General features: G+C 43.1%; 1 protein-coding gene and 2 long non-coding RNA genes across 10 annotated transcripts in view; 2 read left to right on the forward strand and 1 right to left on the reverse strand.

The window, feature by feature from the left end:
- Positions 1-23,520, forward strand: part of IKZF4 (IKAROS family zinc finger 4) — a 142,721-nt gene extending 119,201 nt beyond the window's left edge. For all 8 annotated transcript variants that reach the window (XM_063952614.1, XM_063952615.1, XM_063952616.1 and 5 more), the window contains one exon: positions 16,015-23,520. In XM_063952614.1, the coding sequence (XP_063808684.1) occupies positions 16,015-16,709 (695 nt within the window). In that variant the 3' untranslated portion in view covers positions 16,710-23,520. The remainder of the gene's footprint in view (positions 1-16,014) is intronic.
- LOC135013288 (uncharacterized) lies at positions 6,856-7,563 on the reverse strand. Its single transcript, XR_010211977.1, has 3 exons — positions 7,500-7,563; positions 7,308-7,426; positions 6,856-7,079 (listed from the first exon to the last, which is right to left on the reverse strand). It is a non-coding gene; the product is annotated as an uncharacterized LOC135013288 (long non-coding RNA).
- LOC135013277 (uncharacterized) lies at positions 11,368-12,011 on the forward strand. The gene is made up of 3 exons (XR_010211976.1): positions 11,368-11,400; positions 11,474-11,592; positions 11,821-12,011. It is a non-coding gene; the product is annotated as an uncharacterized LOC135013277 (long non-coding RNA).
- Positions 23,521-24,416: the final 896 nt, after the last annotated feature.

Genomic DNA, 24,416 nt, shown 5'->3' on the forward strand with positions numbered 1-24,416 from the left:
AAATACAAACAAAGAACCCAGCACTCACCAAAGTAAACTCACTTATCCTCAACAATTCAATAAATAAATGATGGGGGTTTAGTTGGTGGATTGGCCAATGCACGGAAGCCTGCATACCGATCTCCAAGGTACCCCACCTTCATGCAGGCCCTATACTATCACAGAGTCTTAAAACCTGACTACTTCACTGCTGTTACACAACTCATCTGCCTGCTAGATTTAATGTGTACCTGCCACAGACTTTATGGCTTTTAAAAGGCACACTAGTCACCTATTGCACTGGCTCAAAGATGATTGTTAAGAAACAGCTGAGACAGGTTCAGGATAATAAAGTCCACACAGGGGTGCATGAGAAAGCTAGTGGCCACGGTTAATAAGAGCTAACCATAGATTAACCCCATCGTATACACACAGAGAAAAAACCACAGCACTCACCACACCAGAAGCGGGGCACAGCTATGCACTTACCACTCACAGGGTGGGGTGCATGTAACACAGCACTCTCCACCACAAAAGCGGGGTACACAGCTGTACTTACCACTCACAGGGCGGGGTGCATGTAGCCCATGACCACATCGCTCTAATAAATACAAACAAAGAACCCAGTACTCACCAAAGTAAACTCACTTATCCTCAACAATTCAATAAATAAATGATGGGGGTTTAGTTGGTGGATTGGCCAATGCACGGAAGCCTGCATACCGATTTTCAAGGTACCCCACCTTCATGCAGGTCCTACACTATCAGAGTCTTAAAACCTGACTACTTCACTGCTGTTACACAACTCATCTGCCTGCTAGATTTAATGTGTACCTGCCACAGACTTTATGGCTTTTAAAAGGCACACTAGTCACCTATTGCACTGGCTCAAAGATGATTGTTAAGAAACAGCTGAGACAGGTTCAGGATAATAAAGTCCACACAGGGGTGCATGAGAAAGCTAGTGGCCACGGTTAATAAGAGCTAACCATAGATTAACCCCATCGTATACACACAGAGAAAAAACCACAGCACTCACCACACCAGAAGCGGGGCACAGCTATGCACTTACCACTCACAGGGTGGGGTGCATGTAACACAGCACTCTCCACCACAAAAGCGGGGTACACAGCTGTACTTACCACTCACAGGGCGGGGTGCATGTAGCCCATGACCACATCGCTCTAATAAATACAAACAAAGAACCCAGCACTCACCAAAGTAAACTCACTTATCCTCAACAATTCAATAAATAAATGATGGGGGTTTAGTTGGTGGATTGGCCAATGCATGGAAGCCTGCATACCTGTCTCAGCTGTTTCTTAACAATCATCTTTGAGCCAGTGCAATAGGTGACTAGTGTGCCTTTTTAAAAGCCATAAAGTCTGTGGCAGGTACACATTAAATCTAGCAGGCAGATGAGTTGTGTAACAGCAGTGAAGTAGTCAGGTTTTAAGACTCTGTGATAGTGTAGGACCTGCATGAAGGTGGGGTACCTTGAAAATCGGTATGCAGGCTTCCGTGCATTGGCCAATCCACCAACTAAACCCCCATCATTTATTTATTGAATTGTTGAGGATAAGTGAGTTTACTTTGGTGAGTGCTGGGTTCTTTGTTTGTATATATATAGATATATAGATATAGATATATATAGATAGATAGATAATACAGTTGTGCTCATAAGTTTACATACCCTAGCAGAATTTGTGATTTTCTGCCCATTTGTCAGAGAATATGAATGATAACTCACAAACTTTTCTTTCACTCATGGTTAGTGGTTGGGTTGCTGCCATTTATTGTCAAACAACTGTGTTTACTCTTTTTAAATCATAATGACAAGAGAAACTACCCAAATGACCCTGATCAAAAGTTTACATACCCTGGAGATTTTGGCCTGATAACATGCACACAAGTTGACACAAACAGGTTTGAATGGCTACTAAAGGTAACCATCCTCACCTGTGATCTGTTTGCTTGTAATCAGTGTGTGTGTATAAAAGGTCAGTGAGTTTCTGGACTCCTGAAAGACCCTTGTATCTTTCATCCAGTGCTGCACTGACATGTCTGGATTCTGAGTCATGGGGAAAGCAAAAGAATTGTCAAAGGATCTGCGGGAAAAGGTAATTGAACTGTATAAAACAGGAAAGGGATATAAAAAGATATCCAAGCAATTGAGAATGCCAATCAGCAGTGTTCAAACTCTAATTAAGAAGTGGAAAATGAGGGATTCTGTGGAAACCAAATCACGGTCAGGTAGACCAACAATTTCAGCCACAACTGCCAGGAAAATTGTTCGGGATGCAAAGAAAAACCACAAATAACTTCAGCTGAAATACAGGACAGGAAAAAAAGTGGTGTGGTTGTTTCAAGATGCATAATAAGGAGGCATTTGAAGAAAAATGGGCTGCATGGTCGAGTCGCCAGAAGAAAGCCATTACTACACAAATGCCACAAAGCATCCCGCTTACAATACTCCAAACAGCACAGAGACAAGCCTCAAAACTTCTGGAACAAAGTCATTTGGAGTGATGAGACCAAAATTGAACAATTTGGCCACAACCATAAACGTTACATTTGGAGAGGAGTCAACAAGGCCTATGATGAAAGGTACACCATTCCTACTGTGAAACACGGAGGTGGATCGCTGATGTTTTGGGGATGTGTGAGCTACAAAGGCACTGGAAACTTGGTCAGAATTGATGGCAAGATGAATGCAGCATGTTATCAGAAAATACTGGAGGAAAATTTGCACTCATCAGCCCGGAAGCTGCGCATGGGACGTACTTGGACGTTCCAACATGACAATGATCCAGAACATAAGGCCAAGTCGACCTGTCATTGGCTACAGCACTATAAAGTGAAGGTTCTGGACTGGCCATCTCAGTCTCCTGACCTCAATATCATTGAGCCACTCTGGGGAGATCTCAAACGTGCAGTTCATGCAAGACAGCCCAAGAATTTACAGGAACTGGAGGCTTTTGCCAAGAAGAATGGGCAGCTTTACCATCTGAGAAAATAAAGAGCCTCATCCACAACTACCACAAAAGACTTCAAGCTGTCATTGATGTTAAAGGGGGCAATACACGGTATTAAGAACTGGGGTATGTAAACTTTTGATCAGGGTCATTTGGGTAGTTTCTCTTGTCATTATGATTTAAAAAGAGTAAACACAGTTGTTTGACAATAAATGGCTTCACCCAACCACTAACCATGAGTGAAAGAAAAGTTTGCGAGTTATCATTCATATTCTCTGACAAATGGCCAGAAAATCACAAATTCTGCTAGCACAACTGTGTGTGTGTGTGTGTGTGTGTGTGTGTGTGTGTGTGTGTGTGTATATGTATATATATATATATATATATATATATATATATATATATATATATATAAAACAATGCACGGTCTGAGGCCGGATGTATGTATCAGAATACTCGTGCACTATATTTTGGTAGAGGTACACTTGTTCTTAACTAACGCTGTCTTAAAATTACATGTAGAATACTTAAGTGTCTGTAGAATCACAGCGCTGAAAATCAGCTACTGTGAGAAGATGGCACCCTGCGTCTCAGTCAGGGAGTGAGGGAGAGTATGAGGCAGCTCCAGGGCAGGAACACCAGCAGTAGATGGCGTCCAAAGCTGGGGGAGGGGCTACAGGTCAAGCGCCTTATCCCCTATGCTAGTCCTCACCACCTGGTACTATGGAGCCTTATTAAACATTGATCATGTATTATCCGACCTGTGCTCCACTGCCCTGGTGGATATAGTGAGGTCCCTGTACGGCCACAGTGTCCACGCCAGCGTCGCGACCGGAACACAATTTAATAGCGGGTCCCGTCTGAGGGACCCTCTTGCCTCCTCCCTTAGTAGCAGCCACTCGATCCAGGAGAGCGTCTGAGGTGGTGTGCCTGGGAACCGGAGTGTCTCCGCCGCAAGTACCCGGGAACAGAGCCAGCGGGAGTATGCGACACTGCTGGGGAGGTGATGGAGCCGCAGCACAGCATGTCACACTGACATATCAAGTGCTGCAGCCCTTGAAGTCTTCTAAATAGTTTTTTTTAGGGCGGCTGCCTGCGCAGTGCCTGGAGGCGGGGTTATATAGGGGAGGCTCCGCAATGTATCCTGGGACAGTCTAAAGCTTTAGCCTGTTGGTGCCTCTGGATCAAGATCCATCTCTACACCCCGATGTATTCCCTGTGGAACACAGTGTACCCCGCTGCAGAAAAAAACTTTTAGCAGAAAGTAGTCCAATCAAGCTCACAGATTTGTCATCTTGATTTTAAGCTGGGTATACACTAGGCGATATCAGCCGGTTGATACATCTCTAGCAGGTCGGTGGGTTTATGCAAATAATATGTCTGTGAACAACATTGTTCACAGACATATCGCATCGGCCCTGCAGCATAGCTGGTGGCTGATATATCTTCAGATATAGCAGCACTTGTGGCTGTGAGTACGATGACGTCACAGCTGGGTGAGCATGCTTACCTGGATTGGCTGCTCTGTCGGCGGGTTCACCGAAGCGTCAATGTGTACCTAGCCTAAGGTTTATTGGTCTTGATATTATGAGGATAACAAAAGATGGCAGAGCAAAAATAGTACAGAATTACCAGTAAGTGAACTTGCTATCTCAGACACTGGAAGAAAACACTGCACTATGTATGGAGAAGGTGAGCTAATGGATGTGTGGTCACCAGAATTGTCTGATTAGGATTTGTGAAAGTTTGAAGCTGCGCTACTTCTCCAGTGTGCATGTAGTATTGGGGATATGGAGATGGGGTACAAGTAAAAGAAGAAAAGAGCTGCCTTGTAGGTGTAGACGTTCTAAACCTAAAATGTAAAATTTATACATATATCTACCTGTGCCGTCTTGTCCATGTGGAATATGAAACAAACATAATATCATAAATAATTGTCGAGATCACCATAAAATAAGTATAGTTTATATATTTGAAGTTTGATTTATTTCTTTTTTCTTTCTTAATTTCTCTAACGTCCTAGTGGATGCTGGGGACTCCGTAAGGACCATGGGGAATAGACGGGCTCCGCAGGAGACAGGGCACTTTAAGAAAGAATTTGGATTCTGGTGTGTTCTGGCTCCTCCCTCTATGTCCCTCCTCCAGACCTCAGTTTGAATCTGTGCCCGGACGAGCTGGGTGCTACTTAGTGAGCTCTCCTGAGCTTGCTATAAGAAAGTATTTTGTTAGGTTTTTTATTTTCAGGGAGATCTGCTGGCAACAGACTCCCTGCATCGTGGGACTGAGGGGAGAGAAGCAGCCCTACTCTCTGAAGATAGGTCCTGCTTCTTAGGCTACTGGACACCATTAGCTCCAGAGGGATCGTACACAGGATCTCACCCTTTGTCGTCCGATCCCGGAGCCACGCCGCCGTCCCCCTCGCAGAGCCGGAAGACAGAAGCCGGGTGAAAGAAGCAAGAAGACTTTGAAATCGGCGGCAGAAGACTCCAGTCTTCAAACTGAGGTAGCGCACAGCACTGCAGCTGTGCGCCATTGCTCCCACACTACAACCACATACTCCGGTCACTGTAGGGTGCAGGGCGCAGGGGGGGGCGCCCTGGGCAGCAATTAGGACCTCTTGGCAAAAGTGGGCATATATACAGTTGGGCACTGTGTGTATATATATATATATATATATATGCATGAGCCCCCGCCAAAAATTGTACATGAAAGCGGGACAGAAGCCTGCCGTCGAGGGGGCGGGGCTTCTTCCTCAGCACTCACCAGCGCCATGTTTTTTCTCCAAAGCACCGCTGAGAGGAAGCTCCCCAGCCTCTCCCCTGCAGTTACACGGTAGAAGAGGGTAAAAAGAGAGGGGGGGCACATAATTAGGCGCAAAAATCAATATAAACAGCAGCTACTGGGTTAACATTAAGTTACTGTGTTATTCCTGGGTTAATAGCGCTGGGGTGTGTGCTGGCATACTCTCTCTCTGTCTCTCCAAAGGGCCTTATGGGGGAATTGTCTTCAGATGAGCATTCCCTGAGTGTGTGGTGTGTCGGTACGTGTGTGTCGACATGTCTGAGGTAAAAGGCTCCCCTAAGGAGGAGATGGAGCAAATATGTGTGTGAGAGGGTGTCTCCGTCGACAACGCTGACACCTGTTTGGATATGTGTAATTAAGTACTAAGGTGAATTTATTGCACAAAAGATTAGAGAACAGACAGGGAATCTACCCATGTCTGTCCCTATGTCGCAGAGACCTTCAGAGTCTCTCAATGCTCACTATCCAAAATAATAGACACTGATATCGACACGGAGTCTGACTCCAGTGTCGACTACGATAATGCAAAGTTACAGCCAAAATGGCAGAAAAGTATTCAATATATGATTATTGTAATAAAAGATGATTTGCATATCACTGATGACTCATCTGTCCCTGACACAAGGGTACACATGTTTAAGGGGAAGAAAGCTGAGGTAAATTTCCCTCCTCTCATGAGGAAAAAGAGCAGGAATCTCCAGACAAGAGACTGCAGTTTCCCACAAAGAATTTTCAGGGAGTATCCTTTCCCCACTAGGGCCAGGATACGATGGGAATCTTCCCCTAGGGTGTCACGTTTGCCCAAAAGGTAGCCCTGACGTAACAGCTATTCTCAGGGATCCTGCAGATAGCGTGCGCATTCTGGCACACTACTCAGACTGGCGATTGTGTCGGCATGGGTTTATAGCGCTGTGGCAGCGTGGACAGGTACCTTATCAGCAGAGATTGAGACCCTAGTATGTATGTATGTATGTGTGTATATATATATATAGAGATATATATTAAAGATGCGGTCTTAAGAGATATATATATATATATATATATATATATATATATATATATATATATATATATATATATAGTCTTGGAAGATCCTGCACTCTCATCAAAAATAATAACGACGGCGGGTGCTCCTAATGACCTGAGAGGCCACCAATATACCACAACAACCACCTAGGTGGAAGGTGCACTCACGCCCAGAAATTAGTCTCTGAAGTCACTTGTAAATTCAGTATATTTTTATTCGGGTTCACTGTTGATGCCGTATTTCATCGACGTTTCGGTCCTTATGCGGACCTTTATCAAGATTGGCACTTAAATCACCTATACAATCAGAAACAGTTACAATTAATATGTATAAGAACCCAGATTTATTCAACACCAACACCACCAGTGCCTCCCAGGCCCTGAAGACTGTCACAAAAACCAGAAAACGTATTAAAAAGCTGTTTTTTTATATATGTAAAAAAGAGATACTTGGAAATAATCCACGTGTGATGAAAGAGACACCTCCACCGTTAGGACTATCTGTTTAGATAGGCAAATGATTACCTGGACGGCAAGCCAGATCACTCAGATGTGTGGAATGGCCTTCAAAGTTGGCAACATGCCTGATCACATAATGAAGTTAAAAAGCCTATAACGTAGGGGAAGCTGCAAGGCGTAGTCACCTATTAGATAAATAACAGAGTAACTACACCATAAGAAAATACACTAACAACGTCATTTTGGAAAAGATCATACCTAGTTACATGTAGAAATAGCTCATGGCAGCTTGTGGGCTCTGTACATGTGTCAGACACTCAGTCTGTAAGGAGGCACAACAGGAAAAAATAATCACCAACCGTAATCATGTGTCAGAAGGGAGCTGCAGGAGAACCATACTCACTGCTCAAGTGTCCAGAGCCAAATGGAAGCTGCATAAAGTTCAGCCTCAGCTGAGCACTATTTAAGGATCAACCACAGGAAGTGCCAATTAGGGAGATTAGTATAAACCCAGTCTCTCATTAACTGATCACCTCTCAGATAACTAACTCAGACCAACTGGGAAAAACGTTACAGGGTTCACAGGACAGGCAGTGGCTATCGCTAACGCACGGCTACTTAAATGAGTGTATTTTAACGATTTAGAAGGGCAACTGCCGGAGACGCGTCTTTTGCGTTCCACCGACCGGAACACCATGCGTTCCATTCCGCGGAAGTGGCGCTGGCCGGAAGTCTCTGCGTTCCACTCGCGGAAAGAACCGTAATTAGGCTTATCCACTGGCTAATGTTTAAAGGAGGTGTACAACCTAGAGGGGGGTGTTCTCAGAGAATGAACACTCCCCCAGGTGGAATCATCAATGTACAGGTTCACTCATAGCTCACAGGGACTCGGAGGTATACCGGAGGTCTCCTCACGTATAATCCTGGATTAACCTATGTGTAGCCTGTCAATCACCACAGAAGAAAAAGAGTGCAAATGTAAATAATGATCCATAATATGAAATGTCAAAAATGTCAAAAATGACATAAGAGGGCACCAGATCAAATGACCACAACTCACCCTACGCATACAAACTAACATATATCTGATCAACAAAGGCAAATTGAATACTGATGTGAGTGTAATATCTTTATAGTAATACATTGGTATAATGTAGTAAAAGATTTTAAATAATAAAAGGGAATAGTGGGTGGTGTGGTCATTGAAATTGGTGGACCCTCGTGACTAGTATAGGACCTGGGAAGGCTCCGGGAAACAACAGAAAAATATATATAAAAAACATAAGCAAGGACGTATAAATAACTGTCCTTACTTTCTTAATCTCTATACATAAAAAGAACATACAAAAATGAAAAAAATAAAACATAGAACATAGAACATATAAAACACAAATCGAAACCCAGCCTGTATGTGCTGATTGTATCACAGTGCCCTATGTCCCTGAAACATACAAAGTGTGTTCCAAGGTATCCAATCAACTATGGCAAAATAAAATTCTAAAGAAAAATATTAAGGGGGTTGGCCTCATTGAGGCCCTTTGGTGACACTGTATTGAGTTTGTGTATCCAAAAGCTTTCCTTCTGTTTAAGTAACAAGGTGCGATCGCCTCCACTAACAGGTGGCGGCACCCAGTCAATCAGCTGACACTTCAGGGCAGATACTTGATGTCTAACTGACAAAAAGTGCCGTGCTACCGGTTTGTCAGAAAAGCCCACATTGAGGGCCGTGTGTATGGATGACCGATGGTTTGCCATCCTGTCGCGAAAGGGACGCGCGGTTAGTCCGACATAACATAACCCACATGGGCACTTCAGAAGGTAGACGACATGATCCAGTCGACAGTGGAGATGATATCTGATGAAGATTTTTTTCCCTGTGTGTGGGTGATACAAAAAAGGACCAGTGATCATAGATCTGCACGTTGTGCACCCCCCGCAGGAAAAACTGCCAGGTTTGGCTTGCATAAGCTGGATTTGAGATGTGTTCTGTTCAGGGAAAATCGTGGGTCTCATTAGTAATTGCTTTAGGTTGGCCCCTCGTTTGTATGCAACCATAGGAGCAGGTGTTTTAAGAAAAGGCAAACTGTTGTCGGTGGCTATTATTGGCCAATGTTTCCGTAGGGCCTTTCTGGTTGCACTTGTGGAACCATCATACTGAGTGGAACAAATCATCCGATTGTTACGAATGGGGTTTTTAACCTGTTGTCCATGAAAAATGCTGTTCGCTTTATTGAGACAGCGAGTAAGTACACTGCTAGTGTACCCTCGCTCCAGAAAGCGAGAAGTGATCTCGTTACATTGTTGATCTTTGAGTGCTGCGTTGGAATTGATCCTCATGGCTCTGAGGTACTGGGATATGGGCAATCCTTCTTTGAGGGCTGGGGGATGATGGCTGCTAGCATGCAAGGTCAGATTGCGGTCAGTGGGTTTACGGTACAACGAGGTGTCCAGTCGGTCACCATTTCTGGTGATACTGACATCCAGGAAAGTGATGTTAGTGGCCGATACTGTGTATGTGAACTTGATAGGATTATCCAAAGCATTCAATTGGTTCACCATGTCAAGAAACTCAGACTCGGTGCCCTCCCACAGCAAGAAGACGTCATCAATGTACCGTTTAAAGAAGGCAATCTTGTGCCCATACCTAGGTAACAAGTACGTATGTTCATAGTGCGCCATGAACAGATTAGCGTAGGCGGGGGCCAAATTAGACCCCATCGCGGTTCCGGCGATTTGAAGAAAATAATCATTTTTATACATAAAGTGGTTGCACGTAAGAACCAATGAGGTCAGTTCCAACACAAACTCAGTGGGGTAATCTTTGCAGGGGCTGTTGGAAAGAAATTGACGTATAACATCCAAACCTAAGTGGTGTGGTATAACGGTATAAAGGGACCCCACATCCATAGTGGCCAAAAGAGTGCCTTCACTGAGATGGGTAACTGTCCGTAGATGTGTGAGGAAATCCCCAGTGTCCTTTAAATAGCTATCAGTTTTTAATACCAAAGGCTGTAGGATACTGTCAATAAAGACAGCAATTGGCTGTAACAGAGAGCCTTCCGCGGCAATAATGGGTCTGCCGGGAGGGTGAACTAATGTCTTATGAATTTTGGGCAGAGTGTATAGGATGGGACACCTGGGTGAATTGATGGTCAAATATTTTAATGTGTCTTCACTTATGTAGCCCTGCTCAAAACCTAACTTCAGAAATTGATCGATTTTAGATTTAATTTTAGGAACCGGATTGGTGGTTAATTTCTGATAGGTCATGTCATCTGCTAATTGTCGGTTGATCTCCATGTCATAGTCAGTCCAATCTTGGACGACTATTGCTCCTCCCTTATCCGCCGGGCGGATGACTATATGGGGAGAATCCTTTAAAGTTTTTAATGCTTTCCTCTCGGCTATGGACAGGTTATCAAACATCCTTTTGGGGGGTGAGCTCTCAGAGTCTCTTTGGACTAACCGTAAATAGGTTTTGATGCTGGGATTGGAGGATGGAGGATCGAATGTCGATTTGGGTCTGAATTGAGGTATCTCTTTGTTAGTGGATTTGTTAGCAAAGAACTCCCGCAGACGGAGGGAGCGGCCAAATTTATACTGATCTATAGTTTGTTGGAATGAATTAATTCTGCATGTGGGGACGAAAGATAAACCTCGGGCAAGAAGTTTAGTTTCCGCTGGACTCAGTTCTACGCTAGATAGATTAAAGACATTGTCACCTACTGTCTCCTCCTCCCTCTTCTCTTGGTACCCCCCTCTCCTCGGGTGCGGTCTGTGCCGCTTCTGAGAACCCTGGAACGGGTAGAGGAGGCCTCTCCTCCTCGATCTAAAAAACGAGTGGAGTCGTTGTTCCCTTCGTAATAATCGGTGTCTGAGGTAGAGGCGGAGGAAACAAATTCATGGGCAAACGGTTGGGCCCTTCGCCTAGTGTATTGTCTATTCTGACGTTCACTAGTATTGTTTCCAAGTAACCAGCGGTATACAGTATGCGTTTGGTAGTCGTTAGTTACAGTGGACAATTTTTTTCGTTTGAAAGAAATTAGATCACGTTTATAAGTGTCCACCTGTGTCTGTAGACGTTCGATCCAATTTTGGGTTTTGTCATTCTGCAGCACGGTGGTGTGAGCTGCCATGAGCTATTTCTACATGTAACTAGGTATGATCTTTTCCAAAATGACGTTGTTAGTGTATTTTCTTATGGTGTAGTTACTCTGTTATTTATCTAATAGGTGACTACGCCTTGCAGCTTCCCCTACGTTATAGGCTTTTTAACTTCATTATGTGATCAGGCATGTTGCCAACTTTGAAGGCCATTCCACACATCTGAGTGATCTGGCTTGCCGTCCAGGTAATCATTTGCCTATCTAAACAGATAGTCCTAACGGTGGAGGTGTCTCTTTCATCACACGTGGATTATTTCCAAGTATCTCTTTTTTACATATATAAAAAAACAGCTTTTTAATACGTTTTCTGGTTTTTGTGACAGTCTTCAGGGCCTGGGAGGCACTGGTGGTGTTGGTGTTGAATAAATCTGGGTTCTTATACATATTAATTGTAACTGTTTCTGATTGTATAGGTGATTTAAGTGCCAATCTTGATAAAGGTCCGCATAAGGACCGAAACGTCGATGAAATACGGCATCAACAGTGAACCCGAATAAAAATATACTGAATTTACAAGTGACTTCAGAGACTAATTTCTGGGCGTGAGTGCACCTTCCACCTAGGTGGTTGTTGTGGTATATATATATATATATATATATATATATATATATAACATGCCCAAAGAGACATGAGTCTACTGGGTCCTAGAGACAAAGCGATGTCGATTTCTGCTTGACGTGTCCTGTAGAATATGCAATGGACAGATGATGCCGACTTAAGAGGCATATGGAAGGCTGAGGATTGTGTGGAGAAGGGTTCTCGGACCTGGTCTCCACAGCTATAGCTGGTAATTCTGATATTTTTCCTTATATTCCTGCACAGCCTAGGAAAGCACGACATTATCAAATGCAGCCTTTCGAACAAAGAAACAAGAAAGTGCGAGGTGCGTCCTTTCTTGCCAGAGGCGGGGGCAGAGGAAAGAAGCTGCACAACATAGTTAGTTCCCAGGAACAGAAGTCCTCCCCGGCCTCTACAAAATCCACCGCATGTCGCTGGGGCTCCACAGGCGGAGCTAGGCCCGGTGGGGGCACGCCTTCGTAAGTTCAGCCACAAGTGGGTTCACTCCCTGTTAGATCCCTGGGCAATAGATATTGTGTCTCAAGGATACAAGCTGGACTTTGAGGAGATGCCCCCTCACCAACGGCCCTGCCGGCTTCCCCCCACGAGAGGGAAATAGTGTTAACTGCAATTCACAAATTGTATCTTCAACAGGTGGTGGTCAAGGTTCCCCTCCTTCAACAAGGAGGGGGTTATTATTCGACCATGTTGTAGTCCCGAAACCAGACGGTTCGGTCAGACCCATATTGAATTTAAAATCCCTGAACATATACCTGAAAAGGTTCAAGTTCAAGATGGAATCGCTGAGAGCGGTCATTGCAAGCCTGAAAGGGGGAGATTTTATGGTTACTCTGGACATAAAGGATGCATACCTTCATGTCCCCATTTATCTACCTCATCAGGCGTACCTCAGAATTGCGGTACGGGATTGTCATTACCAATTTCAGACGTTGCCGTTTGGTCTCTCCACGGCCCCGAGAATATTCACCAAGGTAATGGCGGAAATGATGGTGCACCTGCGGAAGCAAGGTGTCACTATTATCACGTACTTGGACGATCTCCTCATAAAAGCGAGATCAAGAGAGCAGTTGCTGAACAGCGTATCACTTTCTCTGGAAGTGTAACGGAAACACGGCTGGAGTCTATATATTCCAAAGTCGCAGTTGGTTCTTACATCTCATCTGCCTCTCCTAGGCATGATCCTAGACACAGACCAGAAAAGGGTTTATCTCCCGATAGAGAGAGCTCAGGAGCTCGTGACACTGGTCAGGAATCTATTAAAACCAAAACAGGTGTCAGTGCATCACTGCACTCGAGTCCTGGGAAGGATGGTGGCATCATACGAGGCCATTCCCTTCGGCAGGTTCCATTCGAGGACCTTCCAATGGGACTTACTGGACAAGTGGTCCGGATCACATCTTCAGATGCATCGGTTAATCACCCTATCCTCTAGGGCCAGGGTGTCTCTCCTGTGGTGGCTGCAGAGTGCTCACCTTTTCGAAGGTCGCAGATTCTGCATTCAGGACTGGGTCCTGGTGACCACGGATGCAAGCCTCCGAGGGTGGGGGGCAGTCACACAGGGAAGAAATTTCCAAGGGCTGTGGTCAAGTCAGGAGACTTGCCTTCACATCAACATCCTGGAACTATGGGCCATATACAACGCCCTACGTCAAGCGGAGTCCCTGCTTCACGACCAACCGGTTCTGATTCAGTCAGACAATATCACCGCAGTGGCTCATGTAAACCGCCAAGGCGGCACAAGGAGCAGGGTGGCGATGGTAGAAGCCACCAGAATTCTTCGCTGGGCGGAGAATCACGTAAGCGCACTGTCAGCAGTGTTCATTCCGGGAGTGGACAACTGGGAAGCAGACTTCCTCAGCAGGCACGACCTCCACCCGGGAGAGTGGGGACTTCATCAAGAAGTCTTCACGCAGATTGCAAGTCGGTGGGAAACTGCCACAGGGGGGCATGATGGCATCCCGCCTCAACAAAAAGCTGCAGAGATATTGCGCCAGGTCAAGAGACCCTCAGGCGATAACTGTGGATGCACTGGTGACACCGTGGGTGTTCCCGTCGGTCTATGTATTTCCTCCTCTTCCTCTCATACCCAAGGTGCTGAGAATCATAAGGAAACGAGGAGTGAGAACAATACTCATTGTTCCGGATTGGCCAAGAAGGACTTGGTATCCAGATCTGCAAGAAATGCTCACAGAGGACCCGTGGCCTCTGCCTCTAGGACAGGACTTGTGCAACAGGGGCCCTGTCTGTTCCAAGACTCACCGCGGCTGCGTTTGACGGCATGGCGGTTGAACGCCGGATCCTAGCAGAAAAAGGCATTCCGGATGAGGTCATTCCTACACTGATAGAGGCTAGGAAGGATGTGACGGCTCAACATTATCTCCGTATATGGCGAAAATATGTGGCTTGGTGTGAGGCCAGGAATGCCCCTACGGAGGAATTCCAGCTGGGCCTTTTCCTTCACTTCCTACAGTCGGGAGTGACTTTGGGCCTTAAATTGGGTTCCATTAAGGTTCAGATTTCGGCCTTATCCATTTTCTTTCAAAAAGAACTGGCTTCTCTGCCTGAAGTTCAGACGTTTGTAAAGGGAGTGCTGCATATTCAACCCCCTTTTGTGCCTCCAGTGGCACCTTGGGATCTTAACGTGGTGTTGAGTTTCCTGAAATCACACTGGTTTGAACCAGTCAAAACGATGGAAGTAAAATCTCTCACGTGGAAGGTTGTCATGCTATTAGCCTTGGCTTCGGCTAGGCGTGTGTCAGAATTGGCGGCTTTGTCACATAAAAGCCCTTATCTGGTTTTCCATGCGGATAGAGCAGAATTGCGGACCGCCCACAATTTCTGCCGAAAGTGGTTTCATCCTTTCATATAAACCAACCTATTGTGGTGCCTGTGGCTACTACTGACTTGGAGGATTCCGAGTCACTGGATGTAGTTGGGGCTTTGAAGGTTTATGTAGCCAGAACGGCTAAGGTCAGGAAAACAGAATCTTTGTTTATCCTGTATGCTTCCAACAAGCTTGGGGCGCGTGCTTCAAAGCAAACTATTGCTCGCTGGATCTGTAAGACGATTCAGCAGGCTCATTCTGCGGCTGGGTTGCCGCTGCCTAAATCAGTTAAGGCCCTTTCCACAAGGAAGGTGGGCTCTTCTTGGGCGGCTGCCCGAGGGGTCTCGGCATTACAGCTTTGCCGAGCAGCTACTTGGTCAGGTACAAACACCTTTGCAAAGTTCTACAAGTTTGATACCCTGGCTGAGGAGGACCTTGTGTTTGCTCATTCGGTGCTGCAGAGTCATCCGCACTCTCCCGCCCGTTTGGGAGCTTTGGTATAATCCCCATGGTCCTTACGGAGTCCCCAGCATCCACTAGGACGTTAGATTTACCGGTAAGTAAAATCTTATTTTCTCTATTTCTCGTAGTCCGTAGTGGATGCTGGGCGCCCGTCCCAAGTGCGGACTTCTTCTGCAATACTTGTATATAGTTATTGCTTAAATAAGGGTTATGTTATGGTTGCATCAGGGTTGATCTGATGCGCCGTTGTTGTTCATACTGTTAACTGGGTATGTTTATCACAAGTTATACGGTGTGATTGGTGTGACTGGTATGAGTCTTGCCCTGGATTCCAAAATCCTTTCCTTGTACTCCTTTCCTTGTACTGTCAGCTCTTCCGGGCACAGTTTCTCTAACTGGGGTCTGGAGGAGGGACATAGAGGGAGGAGCCAGTGCACACCAGGAACTAAATTCTTTCTTAAAGTGCCTATGTCTCCTGCGGAGCCCCTCTATTCCCCATGGTCCTTACGGAGTCCCCAGCATCCACTACGGACTACGAGAAATAGATTTACCGGTAAGTAAAATCTTATTTTTACGGGAGTCTTATTCTCATCCGCTATTTTCATCTCATATGGGTTTTTTTTTTCTTCTTCTTCAGCGCTGGTAGATATGTTAATTCTGTGATTAGAATGTACCTTTTTAGATATGCATTATAGGAATTAGCCAACACTTACCTGTTTTTATTTTCTGTCTTCCTTGTCAGGGGAGAAACAGATGCGGCTTAGCCTTGCAGATCTTCCATATGATATGAATTCCAGCTTTGAGAAGGACATTGAGATGATTCCACATCACCCTCTTGACCCTTCTTATGGAAATCCTTTAGCTTTTGTTGGAGGTCCTATGCGCTTGCCCCATACAAACTCCGAAATCACCCCAGTCATTAGCTCAGTGTACACCCAACTCCAGCCCATGTCGGGAAGGCCAGACATGCCAGGAAATCGAGAAGCAGCAGAGGGCCATGAGGACATACCAGATGGGACACCGCTTCATTACAGAGGTCGGACTGAACATGGAGCTTCTCCTTCTAATGGCTGCCAGGACTCAACAACAGACACAGAAAGCAACCATGAAGAAAGGGGTTCTCAGGCCACCAGCAGTCGGCAGAGCCCGGCATATGCCAAAGAGGATCAGAGACCTGAATCAGGTGTTATAAATACTTTCCGCTCTGGGCCTGGCACTGCCAAGGAAACCCTGCGGGTGCTGGGACCTGATGGGGAGCAAGTGAAGGTATTTAAGTGTGAGCACTGCCGAGTACTTTTCTTAGACCATGTAATGTTCACTATCCACATGGGTTGCCATGGCTTCAGAGACCCTTTTGAGTGCAATATATGTGGCTACCACAGCCAGGACCGGTACGAGTTCTCATCCCATATTGTGAGAGGAGAGCATAAAGTTTAACAGTGGGGTTAGGGGTGAAGCAATGGAACTGCACTCACCCCATTCCACACAAAAATAAAAAGGCAAAGATGCACAGTCAGACCAGGTGGCTGACATGTTTCTGGTAATGTCATTCAAGATGTAACTCTTTTACAAGTTTTTATTCTATTTTTTTGTTTTTGATGAGACTGGGTGGAGCAGAAAATCCCTAAGCACTTTTTAAATGTAAATTTTTGTTTTGTTTCTCCTTTTTATCATCTAATTTAGCACTACTGTAATCTGTTATAGGAAGCGCATTTCAAAGCTTGGGGTCATGGTTGCCGTTTTTTTTTTTTTTTTTTGTGTGTAAGGTTAGCAAGGCACTACTGGAGTACTGACCAAGTGTTATAGGACCGTAACAATCGTTCTATTCTGCCTCATTTTGGTAAATGCACTTAGAGCGCCTTGTTGCCTTTTGTGGTATACTTGCATTACAAGAGATATACTCTTTGGCTTTGTTGCCAGTGCTTGGATTGCTCAGAAGAGGATTTAAGGACATGGTGGATTCGAAGACACAACATTTGGCCCTCCAGGTGTAAGTGAACTAAAACTCTTAATAGCCATTACAGATATTGAGTGTTGTAGTTCAGCCGCCTTTGCCCTTCCTTGCGGTGAGTGGTTATTTTTCATGTTATGGTCTCCTAATTTCAGCATTCGGTAATGTCCTGGCTGCTTGATAAGACACAGTGCTCTTAAACATTTTCAGCATCGTTCTGGCACAATAATGGGCAAGTGTAGCACCTTAAGAAGACTGTTTAGTAATGAAAAGAATATAACTTGCACTCAAACCTCATTACAGAACTAAATCCTCCATTTTTTTCGTTCTAACCTTTTAATATTCTTTGCACTTACTGACAGACTATGTTTAATGTTTTTATCAGGCTGAAAAGCAAAAATATGCTACCAGTTGTAAGTGGTCTGTTTTTGTTTCAATTGAATGATCCATTGTGTTATTTAGTTGCCTACTTTCCTTGGTATATTTATTTTTTGCCTTTTCTGCTAGTCGTGGCTGTAATACTTTGTCAGCAGTGCAAGGTTAAGCTTTGTCCATCAGTTTATATTATTGTGATTTATTTTATTGCCCAGGTATTGTAATTTGATTTTTGTAATTGCCTGTAATGTTACCTCACACCCTAGTGATCCTTTCTTCTTTTGCACATAACACACAATCAGAAATTTGTATTCCGATCTATTTCTTTTATATTTTTCAATGTCTTTAATTTTTTTATTTTTATTTTTAGCAATTTAGAATTTAATTTTGAATTAGCAGTAGACCTCCTTTTTAACTCTGTGTATCAGGCTGTACTTCTGATGTACTCCTGTCGGGGCACATCTATAGACTTGTGTGGCAGGGTTAGATAGTAACGGTATTGCTGGACCCTGGGAGATACAGGACAAGCAGTTCTGTTTTTCCCCAGGAAAACGATATGCTCATTCCTAATTGGATGAATTTTGTTAGATGCAACGTTCTCGTTTATGAAACCAAATTAATAATCAGAAGTCACTTAATTTTTGGACAGATTCTCCAAGTGCCTTCTGTATTTCAGGAAACTACTTAGCGGAACATGAGCACTGGCCAGCTGTTAAGGTGTTGTGTATATATAATATATCTGGTTTTGATCCTACCGAGAGCCCAACGTTTACACGGTCTGTTTTTGATTTAGCTGTAAGCCTGTCGTTCTATTCAAACCATAATTTCTAGTAGTTATGCACTCAGTCGCCTAATTTTTATTCCATTATATTGGGTACTTTAAAAAAAAAGATGTCTGATTTTGTTTTTGCTTCTCAAAAGTCATAGCACAAGCGGTTTCTTTAAAAGATATTTTCTTCAACAGGAAATAAGGGATATGACTCGACGCCATTTGATGATGTCTTGGAATATTCAGTAACTCTGCTTCTTTGCAGACCCCGCTAACCGCGGCCCTCACAAGTATTCTGGTTCTTACCCTTCTATACAGTGCTAAGTAGTTGTTCAGCAGAATTTTTACACTTTCTGTATGTGTTGCGAGGGGTGTAGTACGGTATGCCGGCGCTCGGGCTCCCGGCGACCAGCATACCGGTGCCGGGAGCCTGACCGCCGGCACACCGACAGCGTGGCGAGTGCTAAGGAGCCCCTTGCGGGCTCACTGCGCTCGCCATGCTGCGGGCACGGTGGCGCGCTACGCGTGCCACACTATTTTATTCTCCCTCCAGGGGGATCGTGGGCCCTCACGAGGGAGAATAGCTGTCGGTATGCCGGGTGTCGGGATTGCGGCGCCGGTATACTGCGCGCCGGGATCCCGACATTCGGCATACTGAAGACCACCTGTTGCGAGACATGTATGAGTCCAATTAAAACTGCAGCCGTCACCCCATATCTCCTCACCGGACAGCAGTACAGTTTCATTTAGTTGTGGGATCCCTTGTAAGTCAGTAGTTTCATGTAATGACTGGTATGCATAGTTTGATGGCTTTAAATCTTGATCACTTAAGGTGGAGTTGAGAATAGATGTTCACAATCTGATTTAAAAAGAATTTGGAAAGTGACCAAGGCTGTATTCACTTTTGATGCCCAAAAACATTATTTCTAGTCTGTACTATCACATATTGAGACCGTAATGCGGCAATTCATTGCAGTTCCCACTTATTGTCCTGTAGGACCCTAAACTAAAATGATATAAACCTATTTCTATTATTCCCTAGAAATTCTAATTGTAAGCATTGCAGGGTATGTCCAGCACTTGTTTTCTACATAAGTTGCTTTTGAATTAGATTATCTGTGGTGTCTTTTAAAGTAGCTGCTGTATTTTTTATTTTTTTTATTTATATTTAAAAATAAATATTTTATGCCTAAATCTCCAGCAGCTAAGTGATCTCTTAGAACTGGTGCCTACACCAATCCCTCCCAAGGACAGCTCTTTTTCTCTCCCACCAGGATGATTCCCAGGCTTCAAACCAAAGGCTCTTTGTTTTGTTTCTAATAAACCAAGGTACACAAAACGCCTCTGGAACAATACACGTATCTCTTGTAAGTGGAAGTAAATTGACCTCAGTGGTTTTCATTCTATTTCCTCTACTGATGAAGCAAAGTCACATTCCCTTCTATACTCTGAATATATCCAAGTGCTATAAATAGACTCATATTGTCGGAGTTGATATCGTAATGGGAAAGCAATTCTTTATTTGAACTGTCTCAGTTTAACATTTAGAAATATGACATTATGTTGGTGCTATATTACATAAACATTGGTTCCTCAAACCCTTCACATCCTCTCCTTCCAAGTTTGGTGGCATTTACGTCTCATGACATGTTTTTTTGCTATGGTGTGTGTTTTCCAGTTTTATGAAGGGCAACACCCCTTCCACTTACTCTACCCTACTACTACTACTACTACTACTTCTACTACTACTACTACTACTAGGCCTTCCCCACTATCCCCTCAATAGTGTAGTGTTCCAGTATATACTTTAACTGGGCACTTTGCTGGATAGCTTCTGTGAAAGCTGTAAGGGAGCAAGATGATTGGATACGATGGAATCACTATTATTTTGTGCTTATGCACATAGTTTCTATCCTTTAATAATAATCCATTACAGTAAGTACTGGGATCTGTCTGTAAATGGGGTCCAACCAGTATAATATTATGAGAAATGGGGTAGTTGTGCAAGTCCCCTATTTAAAAAAAAATGTTAGAAAGTCCTTTTTAAATTGCTCAAATTGAGGCACTTTGTAATATGTATTTTGACTGTCCTATATTGTTACATTTTGCATATCATAAGATTATACCTGTATATTTTTTCTAAAAACAGACGCACACCTAGACGCACGGAACCTTTACTTGTTGACTTCTCTTGAAATGCGAAGTTCCCGCAAGTTACATTTCTCATTCAGAGTATTTTTTTTTAAATAACTGCTTTCTTGTTTTCTTTATACAATGAAATTGCCTACAATGTGTAATTGTCACTAATATAAATAATATATAATTACACCCTGATATCCACTAGCAGGTTACATGAAGACTGACTGGAACGCAGGCGTACAAGCCATTCAGCTGATCTGTAGTTATGAAGTGTGGCCTCTCTTATTTCTATTATATGAATTTATGGTTGAATATTTCATTTTTTTGAGAACAAAGATATCCTGCTCTAGAACTGTCATGAGAACTAGAATAATGGTCCAGTAACTGGCAGCGAGACAAGTCTTTTTTCAAAAGTATCCTGCTATTGGATCATGCTGCTTAATCTGTTTGATGCACTACCCAAATAACTTGTGTGTTTATCACATAACCAACTAAGACAAATTTGTATTTAAGACTATCCAAAAATATGTGTTGGGGTGTGTGTGTGTGTAGAGGTTGGTTCTGTCAAATGTATTTCAACTTCACAGTCTGATCCATATATCATAATTATTCTGCACTGTGATGTTTGAGCCCAAACTGATGTTTTTTAATAAGTACATTTTGAGCCATTGTTAAATATTTTAGTATTTCGGTTTTTCCATATCTTCATTGACCACAAGCAGTCAAAGGTGAACTTAAATGTTCTTAATTATGTAGTTTAAGGAGCAATTTTGTGCTATAATTATTGAACTTCATAACAACCAATGACATATGGGCTTTTATCAGGTTAGTTTGCTCTGGGTTACATATGTTATTAGGGCACTATATTATGTGATATACAGAAATAAGTAGTACTTGGAAATCAAAGCTCTACATATTGCTTACACCAGACTATACATCTATACATGCACGTTACACTGCCTTACAAAATTGAGATTTATTGAAGGACCTGATTCTATAGACTGGACAGCTGCAAAAGGTTTTGTTGGCAAAATGTTTTCAGAAGGCTGCCATGAGAAATACTTGGTGCTAACATAGAAACTTGTCTTCCTTGTAATCAGCATAGTAGGTTAGTTATTTTACAAATCATGCAAAAATATTATTACATAAATGTATTTTATTTTCCAAAAACATTTTAGGTTTTTTCATTTACATTTTTTTTTGTACAAAAGAGAATTATTATGAAGTTTAAAAAACAGCGAAAAATTGTACAATGAACATAGAATAATATTGTGTATGGTCATTAAAATAGCAAACAAAACATTGCTGTAAATTCCTATACTCCGCACATGCAGCATTTTCATTCTACCACTTCGACGTAGCATCAAAGGCAGTATAGATACCTATGGCAATTTATTATATTAATGACTAGAGTAAAATATGACCAGATTAATGCTTCATTGCTGGTCAACCATTCTACCTTGGTCAAAGAAAAAAAAAAATAGGTTCACCTAAGAGAGCTACATATGCACTGTGTTTTTCCCTGGGGAGACGCCTTCCACCCTGCACAGACTGTGAACTTTGCTGTATAATGGAAACTGACCCAGGAACGAGCTTTCTAGTCTGAGAGCCTGACCCTTGGCTCACTTCTGTGCTAGCTTTCTCTACACCTCTCTGCTCTCCCACCGTGCCTACTACAGGAGGATTGCCAGGGAGAAAGCAAAGCTCACCAGTTTGTTCTCTCCTGGGTGAATGATGCATAAGCCATCATCTGACCTGGGGACAAGTCTGCTTTAAATTGCTGCAATCATGCTGCTATCACCTATGCTGGGCACACAATAAACTACAGCCAACTACAGTACTTGGGTGGTTGGAACAAAAATCTGGTAGCAGATGTTCTTTTGTTCCTATACATTACCAAATAGTAGAAAATGGGCAAAAACAGTGGTTTAGAGAAATAGGTTTAGTCAAATGGATTTAACCAACTTGTTTGAATAACCGTTTCGTTCATTTTCCAGCGTTCTGTTGCAAGCGGCTGATTGTAGCAATGGGTTGTTGATGGGAACTGATCATGGCACTGCTGATTAGAACCATCATCCAGCAACACAATAAAAGATAGTTGTAAGTTTATTAGTAGCCAAATGCAGCCCTGATTGGCTCGCTCTTCTTAAGAAACTTCCTAGTTTAGCACATGCTTTTTAAAAACGATCCGGTCTGTAAACATATTGTACATAAACAAAACGGTTCTAGTAAAACGTATACATGTAACTGCAGGAAAGCTTTGATGACAATGCTATATCTAAAATTTCTGTGTGTATTAGGTCAACAGATTTCTTACACTTCTGCAACATGTGATATTTAATGGTATCACAGCAGCTAACGAGTATGGTTCAATGAAAAATGCATTCTTTTTGGACAGGACAGCGGTCTGCTCAGACTAAGACTGCAGAATCAAGCATGTTGCCTTCTAAACGACTGGCTCCTTTTCAGGACTCCATATACAGGGTGATCCTCGTAGTGCTTTTTCTTGTATCCAGCTACAGAACTTGCATTCCACTCACGATAGACAAAAAAAACAACACTATTTTATCTTCCAGTGCATTACATGTATAACACAGGCCTGGTGCCTTCACTGATACTTGTTCCATTGAAAACCAAATAGATTTTCTTTATTAGAACAAGGTCGGCAAATGAGAGGGAATCTGCATTGCTGTGCTTACATACAGGAGCATTCAGCTCTTAAGTTGAAAAAATATAAGACTATCCAAATTGTACGTTCCATGTTCCCACCATTTTTGCAACAAGTGCAATATTTCCAATGGTTTTTAAATATTTTGCAACCACTGGGTTCAGTTTGGTTCTGTTAGATTTCTCCTCTTTTGTTTGTGAGGTTAAACTTGCTTTTAAAAAAAATAGCTGCAAAGCGTTTTTTGTAACTGTAACATAGTGTAAGTAAACATTTGTGTAATGGAGATACTGTATGTTTTGTATTGTTCTGGCTGAAGATCTGTTATAAATAAAACATGAGTAATTTATTATGTCCTATTTTCTTGTATCTTTGTGGCATACTCCTATTATATAGCCCCTACTTCTAAATACAGTAAGAAGTATACAGATGTAAATACCAGATTCACCATTCCGATCGACTTACTCTTAAGGTGCATACACACGGAGCGATATAACTGAGCGATTTTCACTATATAGTCAAAATCGCTCAAAAAGTTAGTGCATATCTCTCCATGTGTACACAGCCAGCGTTAGCGATGCGCGTCCCCGCCAGGTCGCTATCGCTGCTAAAAATAGACTGTGCAGGCAAGTCAATTTTGGCTAGGTCGCTGGAAAAGAAAAAGCATCCCCTTGCTTGAATGAGTTAGCCAAAATCGCCCACAGCCAAAATCGCTGGAAAAGTTAGTCAAAATCTCCTACTGCCAGTTCAAGGGAAATCGCTCAGTCAAAATCTCTCATAGTCAAAATCTCTCCGTGTGTATGCACCTTTAGTCTCCAGCATTGACCCCTGCAAACCATCAAGCTGATGAGGACACACATTCCCCTCTCTGGTAGGTTGTGATGTTCCCCTCATGGGCCTATGCCAAAATGCCCAGTCTAACAAACATGGGAATGGTTAGCTACTCACTAGAAGACTTAGGACATCTTGCAACAAATCACTTCTGATCTCAAGTGACGTTTATGGTACATTGCAAAGGACAAATGTCTGAAAACTAGAATGGAAGATGTGTGGTTGTTCTATGAGCATAACCTTGAAGCCCGTGATAGTCTGATCTATAAGAGATGCTACTGAAAACAAAAGGTCCCACAAATTGGAAAATTGGAGACCTCCTGTACTCCTTACATGATCATGATCGTTTTCAGCACTTAGTCTTAGAAATTCCTATAGAATATTTGGAAATGGAGACAAGGATTTGTCTGGCTT

Source organism: Pseudophryne corroboree, chromosome 2 (assembly GCF_028390025.1).
Source record: "Pseudophryne corroboree isolate aPseCor3 chromosome 2, aPseCor3.hap2, whole genome shotgun sequence".
Taxonomy (NCBI): domain Eukaryota; kingdom Metazoa; phylum Chordata; class Amphibia; order Anura; family Myobatrachidae; genus Pseudophryne; species Pseudophryne corroboree.